Below are 16,985 nucleotides of genomic sequence, written 5' to 3' on the forward strand. Positions count from 1 at the left end.
GTCGTGTAGGTCATGGCCTAAGATCGTGGATGTAGCGTAGGTCATGGCCTACGATCGTGGCCTGAGTTGACACCGAGTGGTAGTGGGTGTGTTGGAAGTTGTGGAAATCCTGTATGGGTCCACTAACTCCTTGTTCGGTCGAATACTGAGACCGAACTGCTTTGGTTGCCGATCTGAGAGCAGAGCTTGATGCCGACCTGAGAGCAGAGCTTGATTGGTTGGCTTTTACCGAGCTGTAGGCTGAGGCCGAACTCTTTGTTCGGTCGAATACTGAGACCGAACTGCTTTGGTTGCCGATCTGAGAGTAGAGCTTGATTGGTTGGCTTTACCGAGCTGTAGGCTGAGGCCGAACTCTTTGGTAATGCCGAACTCATACTCTTCCTTGGGCTTTGGGCTGATGGGCCGTCATTGCTGTTGGGCTTGTTTAGTACGCACCCCATCACATCCTTACAATAATATTTTAATGTTATACCTCCTCCACATCGGAATTCATCATCTTTAATCGTCACAAGTAAATTGTTAATATGATGCTTTTTAAAGCCTTGTAATTAAAATGACAAGGGTAAAACATTTCAGTTTCATTTCATCTGAATATTTGTCGAGATATTAAAGGAATACTTGCATATGATTAAGAGTTTATGATTCCTCTTTGCAAAAGACATACTCCCTCTGTCCAACATAATTTGGGACACTTTGACCGGGCACAGATTTTAAGAAATGTAATGAAAAGTGAGTTGAAAAAGTTAGTGGGATGTGGGTTCCACTTTTATATATTAGTTTTATAATTAAATGTGAGTAGGTATGAGTTAGTGGAATGTGGGGTCCACTACCAAAAATGGTAAAAGTGAAATGGGTCAAATTATGTGGGACGGCCCAAAATGGAAAATTGGGTCAAATTATGTGGGACGGAGGGAGTATTTGAAAATAACTTGTTCTTCGTGTCAAGCTTTCCTTGAAGGATAAATAACATTAGGAGTTGCACACATGGTGGGACTAATTTTCTCTACATTAGTCTTTCATAGTTATTGTACAAATTCTATTTCTAATACATTCACGACATATCCATTTCGCATCTCACATAATACTTTCCTCATTCATTTGCAATTATAATAAGTAATGTATTACTTTGATAACTAATTGATTACAGAAGAAGGTGAGAGTTAAGTGAGATCATCATCATAATATATCAAATCTTGATCTGTATTTTGATATTTTGTGACATACTAACTTATTTTCTTTTATCTCATCTATTGTAGTAATAGCTTGGTTATATACCGTCTATATATGACTTGTATTTTTAACCATCTATATCAATATATGTGTGTATTTATCTACACAACTAAAAGGAATATAACCACTATTACTAGACTTTGAAGCAAAGATCAATAATTCAGATCCTTGATGAAGATAGATGTAAAGGTAAAAGGAGAATCAACACACAAGACATTGCTCGACAATTATTCTACATTTGATAAGAGAGAAAGCAATTGATGAAAAAATAAATTAAGGAAATTAACAATCTTAAATAGAAACTGAAGTAGATGGAAGTAGGGTTGTCGGTAGGGATGTCAATGTACGGCATCATGTAGGCTGACCCGAATAGCCCGCCAAATTTATAGGGTTAGGGTTGGAAATTTCTAGCCCGATAAAATTAAAACTCGATTAACCCGCGGCCCGTTAGGACTAGACCCAAAAAACCGATGGGCTGGCCCGAAAACCTGATAAAATTTCTATTATTCTATTTTTTACTCCTAATTCGACACTTTATTGATTAATTTTATAATATAGATAACTAAAAAAGTAACTTTCAATTTTATATTAAATATACAAATTATATATTGAATTTTTATTAATATAATAATTGATAAATAAATTAAAAACTTCAAATTCACTTAAAAAAAATTTTAAATTTCTAAAACATGCATTAAAATTTCACGAAATATCTCAAATATTAGTATTTGATCATGTTTATGATTGAGTTTGACCATATATCTCAAATTTATCATAATTAAATCTTTTACATTTTATGAATATAACTAATTTTCATCATTATTTATTGGATTGATCGCATGTTAATCTTGTCGGTAGCAACCCGATTAACCCACTTGGCTAGCCCGAAATCCGAGCTTTTAGGGTTAGGGTTGAACTTTTACAACACGAAAGAATTCACAACCCGATGGGCCGGCCCGATTGACATCCCTAGTTGTTTGACAACTCAACATCAATACGACCCAATTTTTCATCCTTATCCTATATCCACATAGAATTTTCAATAAATTGATTGAGCTCTATATTATTGAAAAAATTACAAACAGTGTACTTCATCCAATCTGTTAGTGTTAATTTTTATTTTCGATCAAAATTTGAACCAAAATTTAATTTTGATCAAAATATCAACATAGCAGCTCGAATTATACGTCGAGTAATGTGTAATTTGGATTACATAGTTTTTGTTGTCATGTTGATATTCTGACTACCAGAAATTTTTTAAACTACATTTTATTCAAAAAAATTAAACGACAAGTACTGAATGACAATTACACATTATCAAATAAACGACTCAATAATGACATAAAATCGACCATATACGCTAACCGCTCCATCTCTCCCTATTATAATAAACAATTTTTCTATTTAATTTATCTCACTCAAAAAATCTAATTTTTATAGTAGTATTTAAAAATAAATTTCTATATTCTCTCTTTAAACCAATTTATTATAGAGAGTAGAGACAAAATATATAGAATGTGGAGTAGACGCTATTGAGGTGTAGAGGAAATACAGTGTGCCAAGTCAGCACACAGTAAATCATCAGACACACAGCTTTTTCCCCTCTCACGGGTGGGGCCCACGCGCCCCTCTTGACTTGCATTTAAACCCTTTCTTCTCCACCCATTGCAATTGTATTCACTCCTTTCTTCTCTCCAATCCAAAAAAATCTCTGTTTCCATTCCGAATTTTCGATGCTACACAGCCCCACTCTCGCCTCGACATCGCCGGTTCCTCTCCACCAATTCCGCACCCGCAATATGTCCGTGCGAGCCGACGCGGCGCAGCTTGCCGTGGCGGCGGCGCCCGACCGCCGCAGCCTCTACGAGGTCCTCCGCGTCAAGCGGAACGCCTCGCAGGTGGAGATCAAGACGGCGTACCGCACGCTGGCCAAGCTGCACCACCCCGACGCCAGAGCGCGATTCATGGATTCCTCGATCGCAACGTCCGCGGACGGCGGGGACTTCATCGAGATCCACAACGCCTACGCCACGCTCTCGGATCCGAACGCTAGGGCGGAGTACGATCTCAATTTGACTGTCGATTCGCGCGGGCGGTGGAATCCCGGCGGCGCAGGCGGTTACCGGAGCCCTGGCAGGGGCAGATTTTACCAGACGCGTCGCTGGGAGACGGACCAGTGCTGGTGATTTGTTAATCACGATTCAGGAAATTAACAAGTCGTATGTATATGCTTGTGCGATCCTTTTGATTTTTCCGATTTTAGAAGGGGAAATTATTAGAATACGATGTTTCTTTGCTTTTTTTTTAACCTTTTGTGGTTCGGAATTCCTAATGTAATTAATTCCCCGGTGTAGAAAAGTACAATATTAATGAAGACTGATAATTGAGAATTTGTTGTGATTGAAGAAAATTTAATCTCATTGGCTACCTTGAAGATCTGTTCTCAGAAATAGAAAATGCTGTAGGCGACTGCGACGCGGAAATAAAATACTAGTAAGAATTAATAGCCAAGAGGAAGAAGGTTTCAGACTTCCTTTCCAGTTTGCTGGTAGCTGTGCTTTTTATCTCTTTACACAACATTCCTTAGATGTTTGTGGAGAGTCTGATTTAGAGTATCCACAATAGTTAGGCGCCTCGAGGCTATCTCGGGGCTATCCATAGTGGAAGAGTTGTCCGCCCCCGGGGCGGACGAGGAGATGGGAGTGGTAGGCGGCGGGCCGGACGGGCATGCGCCGACTCCGGGGCGAGGACGCGGCTAGTCCGGGGCGGACGCGGCGGATAGCGTCGGCTATAGGCGGCGATTTTTTTTTAATTCAATTTAATTCACCTATAAATACACCGCATTCCATTCATAATTTTCACACCATTCCAACTCTTCATCACTCAAAATTTCTCTCACTAGAATTTGTGGTCAGAAATGGACAATTTGTGGAGAGACACTTGGAATGCTCTGATTCAACATGTGCAACATCAGGCCGCCCAAGAAGATGTTGCGCGCTTGGCGGAGGAGGCGGAGTCTGCGATCCCTCGTGCGATTACTCGTCGGCGGACCATCCCACGAGACCACGTCGGTGCGCACCAGCGTCTAATGGCTGATTACTTTGTGGATAACCCCCGTTATCCACCCGAGATATTCCGCCGAAGATTCAGGATGTCGCTACCGCTGTTCAACTATATAGCGACGAATTTGGCGGAGCGTTACCGGTGTTTCACCCTCCGGCGTGATGCCGCTGGCCGGATCGGGCTGTCTACGCTACAAAAGTGTACCGCTGCACTTCGGCAGCTTGCCTACGCCGGACCAGCTGATATGTTCGATGAATACCTACAGATGGGTGAGACGACTTGCCTCCAGGTGCTTAGGCAGTTCTGTAAGGGGATCCAAGAAATTTTTGGTGGGGAATTTATACGTAAGCCCACCCCTGATGAGTGTCAGAGCCTGCTGGATATGCATGGTTCGATCCACGACTTCCCAGGAATGTTGGGAAGCGTCGATTGCATGCATTGGGAGTGGAGGAACTACCCCGTGGCATGGAAAGGCCAGTTCACAACTGGTTTCAAAAGCAAACATCCAACGATGATTGTGGAAGTCGTTGCGGACTACCGTTTGCGGATCTGGCATGCGTATTTCGGTGTGATAGGTTCGAACAACGACATCAATGTTCTTCAGTCATCGCAGCTCTTCAACGATGAGTGCCGGGGGGAGGGTCCAGAAATCAGCTTTGTAGCCAACGGCACGCAGTATGTAGGGGCTACTATTTGGCAGATGGGATATATCCGCGGTGGCTCGTATTCGTCAAGACTGTCCGCCAACCGGTTGGACCGAAGAAACAATATTTTGCGCGCAAACAAGAGGGTGCTAGGAAGGATGTTGAGCGGGCTTTCGGTGTCCTCCAATCGCGGTGGGCTATTATACGGTGTTCGGTACGAGTTTGGCACGAAGATGATGTCGCGAATATTATGTTAGCATGTATCATATTGCATAATATGATAATAGAAGATGCAGGATTTGCGGCAGAGCGCTGGGCACCGGAAGAGGGCGCAAGTACAAGTCACAGTGTTGCCTCCGCGCCGATCCAGATGGGCGTACCACGGAGCAATGAATATTTGATCCAACGTTTCGCTGATATGCGCAGGACGACATCACATACCACACTCCAGGCCGATTTGATTGAAGAAGTGTGGGCACGTAGGGGAGGTGGCGGCGCCGTGTGAATTTTTAGTTGTATTTTTTTAAAATTTTCGTTGTATAATTTTACCCTTTTGCAATACAACGAATATTCGGCCCCAATTACCTCGTTTTCTAATTATTTACATTGCGATAATTTTAATTATACTTGATTGAAACTAAAAACATTTTAAAATGAAATTGATTATAAAATTTGGGGCTATTGGAAGTGTCCACCATAGTGGGTGGAAACAAAATTTTGGGGCTATGGACAAAAAAATTGGAGCTGTGGACAAAAACTGGGGTAGGGCTATTGGGGTGTCCGCCTTATTGTGGACACTTTTAAGGCCACATGCACCAACGCCATCTCTTGACCCTCTCATCCTTTAATTATTTATGGACCCCACTGTACTTTTCACTCCATCTCTTAACTAAGAGACAGCCTGCAACCCTCAATCTTTTATCCGTCTCTTATCTCATCCCTTAACTATTCATTCAATTTCATTTTTTATTTTTATTTCCAACAAATCCAATTAATAAAAACACACTTCATTAAATAAAATAAAATTACAACTTAAAATTCTTAAAAAATTAAAAAAAACATAATTAAAAATCTTTAAAAATTTAAAAATACATAATTTAATTTCTTCCGCTCACTCTCTCTAAATTCAAAATCTCAAAGCGCAAAGAAGCAGAAGAAAGATCATGTGCGTCTACCGGTTGCCAAAATTTGCTCAAATGTGCTCCATTAGATCATCTTGGAGTTGGACGTGGGCGGTAGAATCACGTGTCATTGCCCGAATAGACAACCGATCTTGCAAAGACGGATGCACTCCACTGCGAGGCGGACTACTTGCGGTAGAGCTTTCGGGGGTTTCTGGGTCGAACCAATTTCCCGCCTCGGGTCCTTCGTCGACGACAATCATGTTGTGCAAGATTATGCACGTATACATGATGTCGACCATACTCTCCATGAACCACGTACGAGCCGGGGCTTTGATAATGTTGAAGCACGTATACATGATGTCGACCATACTCTCCATCAACGCGTCCCGTGGCTGTCTCGTCTCGGAGGGACGAGATAAGGGACACTCGCGAGACGCGTTGCGGGTGCCATACTAAGAACTAAATTTATAATGGCAACTTATCAAATAAATCACAAAAGATTGTCGAATTGTTGCAGTATGTCCTACACTTTTCAGAATTGTAATACAATTTTTTGCAAATTTCATCCTCTCTTTTCAAACAATTACTATTGACGTGGCAACTTATTTATAACACGTGGATAGAACAACAGCGTTTTGCATCGTCTAGTAGCAAATGGAAGGGGATTATATGATTTAATAAGGGGACAAATATTGAATTGCGTAAAATGGTTGGTTAATGATGAAATTTAATTTATTGTGATGAATATAGCAAATGAAAATGTATTCATTTAACACCTAATTTCTCATTGTCACCTTATTTGGATAGAGCAAAAAGGGTTTAGAAAGAGAGAGAATAGCCGCATATGAAAATGCATTCATTGATCACCTAATTTCTCATAGTAGGGTATATTTTACTCCAAATCACTAGATTTGGCTTGTGGAAAAACATGAACGAATAACTAAATTTTAGGCAAAGTAGGGCTCAGCCCACTCACTGCAACAGCATATCCCTTAATTGCATATATATATATATATATATATATATATTTCAAATGAAACTGGGAAAATCAATATGACAAACAAATGGAAAAGAGTCGAATCCAGACACAGAATTGTAACTGGACAGACACTGTACCACAGTACAAAATTGCATATGGAAAAACTCACTAAAACTGCATAGTTAAAATTCACACAAACTGCTGCTAACAATGGTCCTATCATTCGGGGAAAAGGCAAAAGATTTAAGCACCCAAATCCGAATGGCTCCAGCGAACCACATCAATCATTTAGAGCTCATGAGCATGGAGTTGATGACATGCATGATCAAGCGGATGTTGGCAAGTTCAGTACCGCCCAACGTTGGAAGGTTGCGCTGGTGATTTAGTATTTGATATACTTGCTCAAAGATTGGGCGTACATGTACTGAGATCATCGGGTCAGTTGGATTTATTGCAGTCATAACCTCCCGCATCCACGTTAACTTACGAGGTGTGTCATTGCTAATATCACAAGCCAATTGCTGTAGAAGGGAGAGAAGTACACCTTGGCTCAAAGGAAGGGGATTCACCGAACAAATTCTGGGTAAGTCCACCTGGGCCAAACCATACAAATTCATTACAATAAAAACATAATCACGTTAGAAAACTGTATGCTGTTTAATGCAGATAAATAGAATATAGTGCAGTCCCAAGATAAGTTGAGCAAGTTTTGATTAGGTATGAAGAGTATAGTGAGTACGGGGTCATATTAGACATACACAACGAATTTCATTAGATCCACAATTTTATCAAATTCACTATAGAGTTAGTCCAACACAAACATCTTTGTTGCTAGTAATCCAAATTCACTAGGTTCAACAGGCCACACAATCTTCTCATGCATCTCTCCTCTGTAAATTGTCTTTTTACCATGTGAACTGATAATATTTTCAGTTTTCTAACTGACTATCATTTTGTTGAGTGTCAAAAGTTATTCAATCCTCTCCAGTTTCAATTTTCAAGTGAAACATTCAATGAGGAGACACAAAGTGAGCCTCATCTCAAGTTTGATCAAATCCATCTTACAACCTCCTAGCCATATTCCTACATTGGTACGAGTATGATCTAGCAATTAGCCTCATCATTCTCCAACCATGTGCCAAAGCTACCTAAGTAAAAACCTGAACCCAACCACAGGAACTCAGAGTAAGGCATGTAACTATCATCAGCACAGACAATACCTGAGAGCACAGCCAAGATACTATATTAACATCACTCATCTGTAGGGCAGAGGTGAAAGCTTCCTCATACTTGCGCTCAGCCATTAATCTAGATAGCTCTTTGGTCGGGTCAGGGGGAAGCTCAAGCTAAAACAGAAAAGCCTTTTATCAGATGAAATAGCTATAGACAGAAAGGATTTAAATTTTCTAGATAACACAGCCAACAAAGAAAAATAACAAAAAAATAAAAACAGCAAACCTTCTCATGAAGTGAACCCAAAGGACCATTACTTAGTTGACTCAATAGACTTGGAGCTTTAGAATTCGCTCCGGATACAGCAATAGCTAACAATTTTCTTTGACCATCAAGCAACTCGTTGCTCAAAGTTTGAGTCATTGATGATGCCGAATTTATAGCATCCTGAAGAGTAAAATAAAATTACTTTTAGGTGGATATGAAGTACAATGATATAAGCTCTAGACTAAAGCTATCCTAAAAAGTAGCAATGGTGATATTAAAACATCATCAACTTTAGTACCCTTAGTGCAAGCGCTAATGGAGAATGTGATGCCTCAAATTGTTGCTGAACCACTGACGTATGTTCAACCATTCCTTTTTCAAATGCTGTATCGACCTGCTCAAACATGGTCCTACATGACATCTCAAATGCAGGGATTACAGAACCTTCCAGGCTCGATTTCAGGGTTTCCTGCATTGCAAAGTCAGACTAGATCATACAAACGATTCAGGGTGGACAAAGGGTGTTAGCAACTGCATAAGGTATATTTGACGTCCCCAAAAGATGTCAATATACAACAGAGCAATGAAATTTCTAAAGTTCTGGTGCAGCAAAGGAATTCTAAATCATTTCCATAGAAACATGTTACCAAAAATGAATATTTTCTACTATAATGAAAATCCAGTTAATCATGTCTTGCAACATATTGATATAACAAAGCTCCCAGTTGGCTAGTTCATGGCTTCAATGCAAAACTAATAACATTATTATGTTTGGTTTCTCATTACATCATTAGAAAGCTTTAGGCTAGAAAATGATATAATCTACATGTCCCCTCTATCTACAACCTTCAATTCAAAGCAAAACAAAGCAATTGAGCATGGTTATGCATGAATCAGATCTTTGATCTTTTAACATAGATACTCCTAAAAAATTACAAGAACTTCACCCAAAGAAAAAAAAGGAAATGCAACCACCAGAAGTAGCAAGTCAACTATATTGTTGTTCAATACCTGAAGAGCTTGCTTGCCAGAAGTTTGAAATTGAACTTTGATTTGCCTAGCAACCAAAGCTTCGAGTTTGGAGCTGACTGATTTTTCCAACAGATTTACAGCTTTATCACCTACTCCTTTCTGATAACAAAAATCATGTAAGTTACAATAGATGGTTGAACAAAAGAGAAGCAAACTAACTGAGGTTCTAACCTGGAAGCTCTCTATAATGGAAGTGGAAATTGTTTTCTCAATGGCTGGCGTAATGGTGCGTGCCACAGATTGTCCAATCGTGGTCAGTTCTCTCTTGATAGTTTTCTCTATGATAGCAGGCAAGTCTTTGTTTAAGCAATTACTGATTGTATTCGTTAGCTGTTGCATGCGCTCTTTAGCTGCTTTTTCCTGTTTTGCATTTTCATCTTGAAGACGAGCCCACAAAGCATCAGAATTGGCTTTGACAGCTTTCTCCATGCTTCTTCCCAAGACTGCTTCAAGTCTTTTCCCCTCTTTGGTAACTGGAACAGAAACCATCAGTGCCATTTGTTTCTGCATTTCATTTTGCATGTTCACAATCTGCAAGAAAAGAAAGCAAAAAAAGTAAAAATGAAGTAATGGCAATAGTTTGATGCATCAAGATACAGTAAGCCCACATTAATTGGCAGTACTTGAATATCAACAATGTATAAGACTGCAGACTTGTAATATCAAAGCAATAAAAACTAATTTAAAAAAACATAAATCAACTTACATGTTGAGCATTAGCTCCAAATATATGTTCCCATACTCAGGTATCCAAATTGAAAATGTGGCCGCTAAGTTTTCCGTAAACGTTGCTCAATTTGGGATGTAAAAATAGTCAAATACAAAAATGAGAATGACAAACAATAACAAGTCATGAGAAGAATTCTCATTAGCCCTACAACTATTTAGCATACAATTCAGATGGAAACAAATATTCACCGAGGTGCAAGGATAAAAGAGCAGACATTAGAAATCATGAAAGGTATCACAATGGTGCTAAAAAATTACTGATGCAAGATCTATCATAAATACTAACAAAAATGAAAGTAAAATCACCTGATTCAGCATCTCTTGCATGGAAAGCGTTTGAGAAACTCCAGTTTCTGCCTGGGGAGTACTAGAGCTAACACCTGGTTCAACAGTAGAATCAGTTGAATTGAACTCACTAGGAGATTGCGAAGATAGACCCGATCCTTGAGCACTCTTTCCCTTTTGCTTCTTCCCTTTCGTAGTTGGTGCAGTTGGTTGAGCAGCCAAAGGGGTTGAAGAATCGGCATCCTTCTGAGTCACATCCTTTGCAGAGTCATGACCTTCTTCCACTGTGGTAGAGGGTTGGGTATCTGCTTCTCTTCGATCTGTCCCACTAACCTGCCTAGCTTCCTCCACAGTGTACATTTCAGGAGACAAGACACGGCATTCCCGAGCCATTCCCATTCCAAGATCAGAAGCTTGAGAGCAAAAGGTTTTTTCCTTATTTTCTGACACAAAAGTCTCAAGTTCTTCTCGGGGCTCAATATCATTACTTTGACTAAATCTTGTTTCGCCAACAACTTTGACCTCTACCTCAACATTCCTTGTATCATTGCTAACTACCACATCTTGAATATTACGCTCACCCTCACTTTGGGGCTCAATTGCGTGGTTAACATCAGAGGATGAAGTGGCCATCAATATCTCAGCAGGAGTTACCAAATGAGTGGGGTGTTTGAACTTGATCGGATGATTGAGAGCGGCAGAAATATCATCTTGAGAATCATCATCCAATGAAGCAACATCAGACAAGTTTCCATGAACACCATCCATTGGTCTATCTACTGAATATTCAATCACTTTCTGCTCTGAAACTGGTGGACCATGCTCAATGCTGCTTGATCGACTAAAACCAGATAGAGATCTAAAAACCCTGGGACTCAGAGGGAGTTGAGTTGAAGTGGCAAGAGACATATCAGTTTCATTAACAGCTTTGGACAAATTAACTTGTTTGGACTCCATACTTGAGGTAGCAAACTCTTGTATAGCTGGTGACTCACCAGAAGCAGCACCAACAGTATACCTAATGGTTGATGCATTATCTAAGCCACTTTCATGCAGGCGTGCCTTGGGAGCTGTGCTAGATATAGAAATCTCTGCTGGTTTACTGCCAGAAGGCTCCATCCTAGCAATCCCTTCAATACTGGCAGCATCTCGTGAGACACTAGAGTCTGTCTTCTCATAGACTACATTTTCTGTAGGGGGTGGCAGACACTGTGACAAGTCTAAAGCATACTGCTGAATAGCCTGTGTCTGGACACAATACACTTGAACGATTTGTTCACCATGAGGTCCTACTTCGCTTGTCCCTGTAAAACTGAGTATTGGCATAGTGACTGTAAATTCTGCTATATAATCAAAACAACTTGCTGCTGGGTTAGGACCATATTCCATGTGCACAGCATAAATAGCATTTCTCTTAGCATTTGCTAATAAAAGAAGGCCAGCTTGTGACAATGCTGCTACTTGATTGAAGAAACCTTCTTCTGGTCGGCCCTCTGAACTTCTCAATTCCAACGTCTGGATACAATTCCATGATTCTGCGTCACTAGGAAGCAACCAGCCTTCTTCACTTGCTGAAACCCATATCTTCGATTCTCGATTTAGGGGGCCCTGCAAGAACACTTTGACAATTGAGTGCAACAACAGAAAATCAAGAACACCGTCAAAATGAAGATGTCTAATATAAAAAACTACCCCCTCCGTCCACAAAAAATAGTCCAATTTTTTTTCATTTTGGGGTGTCAACAAAAAATAGTCCCACTTTTTCTCCCGTCTCTCTCATACTTTACTCACTTTTTCCCCTTCCCTCTCTTACTTTACCAACAATTTCACATTAAAACTCGTGCCATCCATCCATGGGCCTATTTTTCAGGGACAGAGGGAGTAATAAATTCAGAACATGAAATATAGAAAATTATCCGCTGCATGTACCCCAGTGATAAGTATGATATGATCGGGGCGATGAGGAGCAGCCACAAAGGTCACGGATTTGACAGGTTGTCCATCATGTGGCCTGAGAACTGCAATTGGAGATGACTTGCGATCCTCCCAAATCTTTATCTGCAGTTACAAACAGAACAGGTATGAGAATCACCAAAGCTATCAGAAAAGGGGTGGCCTAAGTGTGCAGAAGGAAATTGCAGATACAGAGTTTACATTCTTTCTCAACATCAAAAGTGCAAAAAAAAATTTCTTGTATGGTAGTGTTAATGAAGATTTTTATTTAAAACATCATCACAATTAATTACAGATATTGCTTGATTGATCAAGTACCAAATTACCAAGTAAAGTGGATGATATGTCTGGATGCTCTAAAAATAAATCATTCAGTGGTATTTTGATAGTATGAGTAAACTTTACAAATCTAAGGAGGCTCTTTAGACTTAAGTTGCAATGAAGTATGCAAATGATATAAGGCAGCTAATCACATTCCACATACCTTATTTTCAAATCTTCCTTAGTTTTATATCATATTTCATTTTCTTGCTTTATTAAATATCTGTCATGTGTTACTTTTCACCCCTATATTCTATGTTGACGTTATGTAAAATTAGTATCAACTATCAAATTTTTCCGGTATTTGTTCGGATTACTTCATTGTATGCGTAGAGCACCTATTGTCAAACCGATAAAAGTCGTGGCTTGACTAGCTTCTTTATTTCCCCCAAAAAAATCTGCATCTTCATTGTATTCATTTAAAAAATGAGTGTTCTACTTTATTCCATCATTGCTTTTTCAGCTTGCAGAGAATGGTAACAAGTCTTCAACCAAGTATTTTTTTTCCATAGTCCCCACGTGTGGTACAGATAGATAAGGATCTACTTTTAAGAATTTTTTATGTAATCCAAAATTGATTCATCATCAGATCCTGATATTTCAGCATCTTTCCTTTTTTGGAATGACATTTTCTTGCAGGGTCGACTGACTATAATCATTAAATTCACACGTAATGTAGAATCTATAACAGCAGTCATTACTAACAAACTCCAAGTAAATTTTAATCCAGACTTTTCATTCAAACATACTTAGCTTTCTTGACAACATATGTTGTAAAGAAAATAAAGTGTGGAAGTAAAAAGGAGATAGATCTGATAATACTAATATATTTGATCCATAGGAGAATGTCCACTCTATCCATGTTATAGCAAGAAATGTACAGTAGCTACTAAATATTGATATGTCATTATTCATATCAATCAAGGCTAGCACTCAATGAAGGCAGTAAATAAAATTCCATCATGAAATAAGAGAGTTTAAAAACAAACCGTTCCATCCACTGAAGCCGATACCAAGCGGGTGGTCATCCACTGGCACATAGACAAGTCAGTCACTTCTCCATCATGGCTGCCAACAAGTTGGACGCCATCAATCAACTTTTCAATTGGACATTTAAGTGGTTCCTCTGCTGAATACTTTTCACCTTTTCCAACTTTTGTAGTATCAATCTTCAGAACGCGCCTACCGATTCCCACTACAAGAACTTCCTGAATAAGGATAAATTACTTGGTTAACTATTATTGTGACAGGGAGGTGTAAAAACACAACTACAGAACATATATAAAAGGGCAGTATACTTGTTTATGACAATGCCAACAAACTCTAGGATGGAGAGATTCCCCCTCTCCAGTAATTTGTAAGGCAGTAACTATCTTTCCAGTAATCTGAGGCTTATCTTCTTCGTCAGAACCTTCTGTTATTTTCCACACGTAAACGCGCCCATCAACGCTTGCACTGTGTGGAGCAAATTAGCATGTTAAGGAGAAATTAATTGGTGTGAAGTATAAAAACAGCTGGCGAAGAGTATACCTAGCCAAAAGGTGAACATCTTCAGCAAAGAAGGCCATGTCCGTGACTCTCTGCAAGAAAGTTCACCATTCAATACATAAATCAGGACAACTTATTGATGCTATTGACGAGCCAAGCTAACAAATGAAACATGTCACCATGAAATTACCACAACTAAGATCAATAGAGTGATTCTACCACTCTAAACCAAAGATCATGCCATGGGATATCATACAAATTAGTGCACTAAGTCTAGCTAACAAGGCAATCATCATATAGGAAGTTCTACAAGGAACTAATAGTAAACTATCAAATTCCACTAGTGTAACATATACTGGAATCCAGAAAGATTGTACGATCAGTAAAACTATATTCCATTCCCACAGCAGAAGAACTCCCTTTCACTAATGCCAGAAGACGGCTTAATCAGAACTTTTAAGACAGAGAATACATTTAGTTGCATCACACCATTAACTAACCAAAACAAAGATGCAAGCAAAATAAAACATGACCATAAGCAGTTAGAAACTACATTTGGTTTAACCAACAGGGTTAGACTAATAATTAATAAATCAATTAAGGGAAACAATATTTGACATACTTAAGTGAAAACAACATAATAATCTAATAAGCAAATAGTGGTAGCAACCTGCGCTAGACCCTTAAGCAAGGATCTCAAAGCAGTGTTAATATTGAGCACCCGGATGGCCCCCAACTTCAGCCCATAACAGATATAAGTCTTATTGACCGCGATTTGCCTCCCCAAAACAAGTCCAGGATCTGATCCGTATTTTGTGATGGGTGTAACCTCAAGTTGAGGCTGCACTTCTCCAGGCAATCTAACATCTATGTCGTAAACAACATTACTTCCGATTAAATGCCGCCCCTTGGGCAGCTTACTACTCGGCATCCGCATTACCGGGCCCTGATGTGAAACAGCCATACCCTGGCCAGAAGAGGGCAAGACGTTCACATTCTGAGGCATAGAAAAATCAGAGCCCGAGGAGGAAGTGGGGTGGATTTGAGCCATAGGCATTGACAGCTGCTGCGGAACAACATCCATGGTAGAAGGCGGCGCACTCAGCAACGCCATCAAACGAGCACCTGGATTATTAGGGTTTTGGGGATGGGGATTTGGGGGGTTCTGAAAATTATTTTGGTGCTGCGAATTAGGCGGTGCCTGCAGCTGTGGCTGGAGCGGCGGGGTGGGATAAGACATCGATCTCTGAGGGTGCACATTAGCATACTCCTGATGCGGCGGCGGAGGGGGGTTGGAGTAGGGAGTGTACACCGGATGGTAATGGTACGGCGACGTCTGGGGAGAATAGGAGTAGTTTCCACTTCCAGCGCCGGTGGGCGGCGGATACGATGCCGACGGGACCGGGAAGGGGGCGGATACCAAACTAGGGTTGGAATTAGCATTGCTGACGTTGTTGGGGAAGCTCTGAGGGTTAGGGTTGGAATTGGGGGTGGAGGTGGGATGCTGCGGCTGAGGCGGCGGTGTGGAGGGCTTGAACAATTTGTGCATATCGAAGGGACCTCCGCCTGGTGCGTGGGGATTGCCAGGGGAAGCCATCTGTATTTGTATCTACCTATCAATCAATCAAGCAAACCGATCGGCGCGGGTCGACTGCTGCAGCTGGAATCTGAGGTGGAACGATCTGATCGATTTTCCGGTCGATTCAGAGCAGCGGGCATCTATAGATTGATTGAGAAGTGGATTATAATAGTGAGAAATTGGGAGATCCGATGTAGGGATTTGGGGGTATGGGGATGGAGTGATGAGTGAGTGAGGAGAGACTTTTAAGCGACCAAATTATGAAGAAAGATGGATTCACAAATATTATTGTTTTTACAGTCGTCGCCAGTTTTCATTTGATCGGAAAAAAGATTCATGGCGTCATTCAGTGACATATTTCCCGAGAAAGTCCTTGTATTTTTTGAATATACTACTTTGGTCCTTTAAATGATTGCAAATTAGATTTATGACTAGTGCTATACTATAGTGCTTATATTAGGGCCTAGGGTCTATTTGTTATGATTTCATTAAAATTAGTCACATATATATTGATGGATTTGAGAATTAGTGAAACACAAATTTTGTCTTCAATTGATATATTCACTTTCTTTTACCATCAAAAGTTTTTCATTTGTTTGTTTCAACCTTTAGTCAAAAAAGCATTTGCATTTAATCATGAGTTGATATCTCAACTTGAAATAATAGTGTGTATTTTAAAAAGTAAATTTGTACTCTCAGTTAGATACATGTAATCCTTAAAAATAATAGTATAGAATTTTAAGAGTTATTGTTTAATGGTGAATGTTAAATAAAAAGAAGAAATATATTTAAATATATCAATGTGAAAGAGACAAAAGATAATAAAGTAGTATGACTGAATGTATTAATAATAATTTACTTTTTGAAAGCAAGAAATACAGATACAGACAACAAATTAGAATTATATTAGTAAATTCCAATTATCATAATCAACATGAATTTGAATAAGTTTGACTTCACTCAATTTCATTAAAAATGACAATTTTATTTATTTCGGAATCACATTATAAGTGTCCACTTTTCTAAAAATGGAAAATAATAATCCACTAACAAGTTCACTTATTGGGTATGCTATCCATCCACATCCTTGACCTACTCTTACCCAACAAATAATGAGC

The 16,985-nt window shown here is 39.6% G+C and overlaps 2 protein-coding genes across 2 annotated transcripts; one reads left to right on the forward strand and one right to left on the reverse strand.

The window, feature by feature from the left end:
• Positions 1-2,890: 2,890 nt before the first annotated feature.
• LOC121753747 (chaperone protein dnaJ 11, chloroplastic-like) lies at positions 2,891-3,622 on the forward strand. The gene has a single exon (XM_042148995.1). The coding sequence runs from the start codon at positions 2,964-2,966 to the stop codon at positions 3,414-3,416; it is 453 nt and encodes a 150-aa protein (XP_042004929.1). The 5' UTR covers positions 2,891-2,963; the 3' UTR covers positions 3,417-3,622.
• Positions 3,623-7,088: 3,466 nt separating this feature from the next.
• On the reverse strand, positions 7,089-16,176 carry LOC121753753 (enhancer of mRNA-decapping protein 4-like). The gene is made up of 12 exons (XM_042149003.1): positions 14,959-16,176; positions 14,331-14,380; positions 14,099-14,255; positions 13,790-14,008; positions 12,456-12,584; positions 10,548-12,134; positions 9,684-10,043; positions 9,492-9,611; positions 8,779-8,949; positions 8,499-8,660; positions 8,261-8,386; positions 7,089-7,633 (listed from the first exon to the last, which is right to left on the reverse strand). Exons 1-12 carry the CDS (start codon positions 15,883-15,885, stop codon positions 7,325-7,327), a joined length of 4,317 nt encoding a protein of 1,438 aa, XP_042004937.1. The 5' UTR covers positions 15,886-16,176; the 3' UTR covers positions 7,089-7,324.
• Positions 16,177-16,985: the final 809 nt, after the last annotated feature.

The sequence above is a fragment of the Salvia splendens genome, chromosome 11 (assembly GCF_004379255.2).
Source record: "Salvia splendens isolate huo1 chromosome 11, SspV2, whole genome shotgun sequence".
NCBI classification, from domain to species: domain Eukaryota; kingdom Viridiplantae; phylum Streptophyta; class Magnoliopsida; order Lamiales; family Lamiaceae; genus Salvia; species Salvia splendens.

Bases quoted from the DNA above. Each gene is read 5' to 3' on its own strand.
- LOC121753753 (XM_042149003.1), bottom strand. From the start codon at position 15,885: ATGGCTTCCCCTGGCAATCCCCACGCACCAGGCGGAGGTCCCTTCGAT. The intron at 12,585-13,789 runs GTTTGTTTTTAA...TTGTAACTGCAG, and splicing joins CGGCTTCAGTGGATGGAACG to ATAAAGATTTGGGAGGATCG. The intron at 12,135-12,455 runs GTACATGCAGCG...GTGTTCTTGCAG, and splicing joins ATATCATACTTATCACTGGG to GGCCCCCTAAATCGAGAATC.
- LOC121753747 (XM_042148995.1), top strand. From the start codon at position 2,964: ATGCTACACAGCCCCACTCTCGCCTCGACATCGCCGGTTCCTCTCCAC.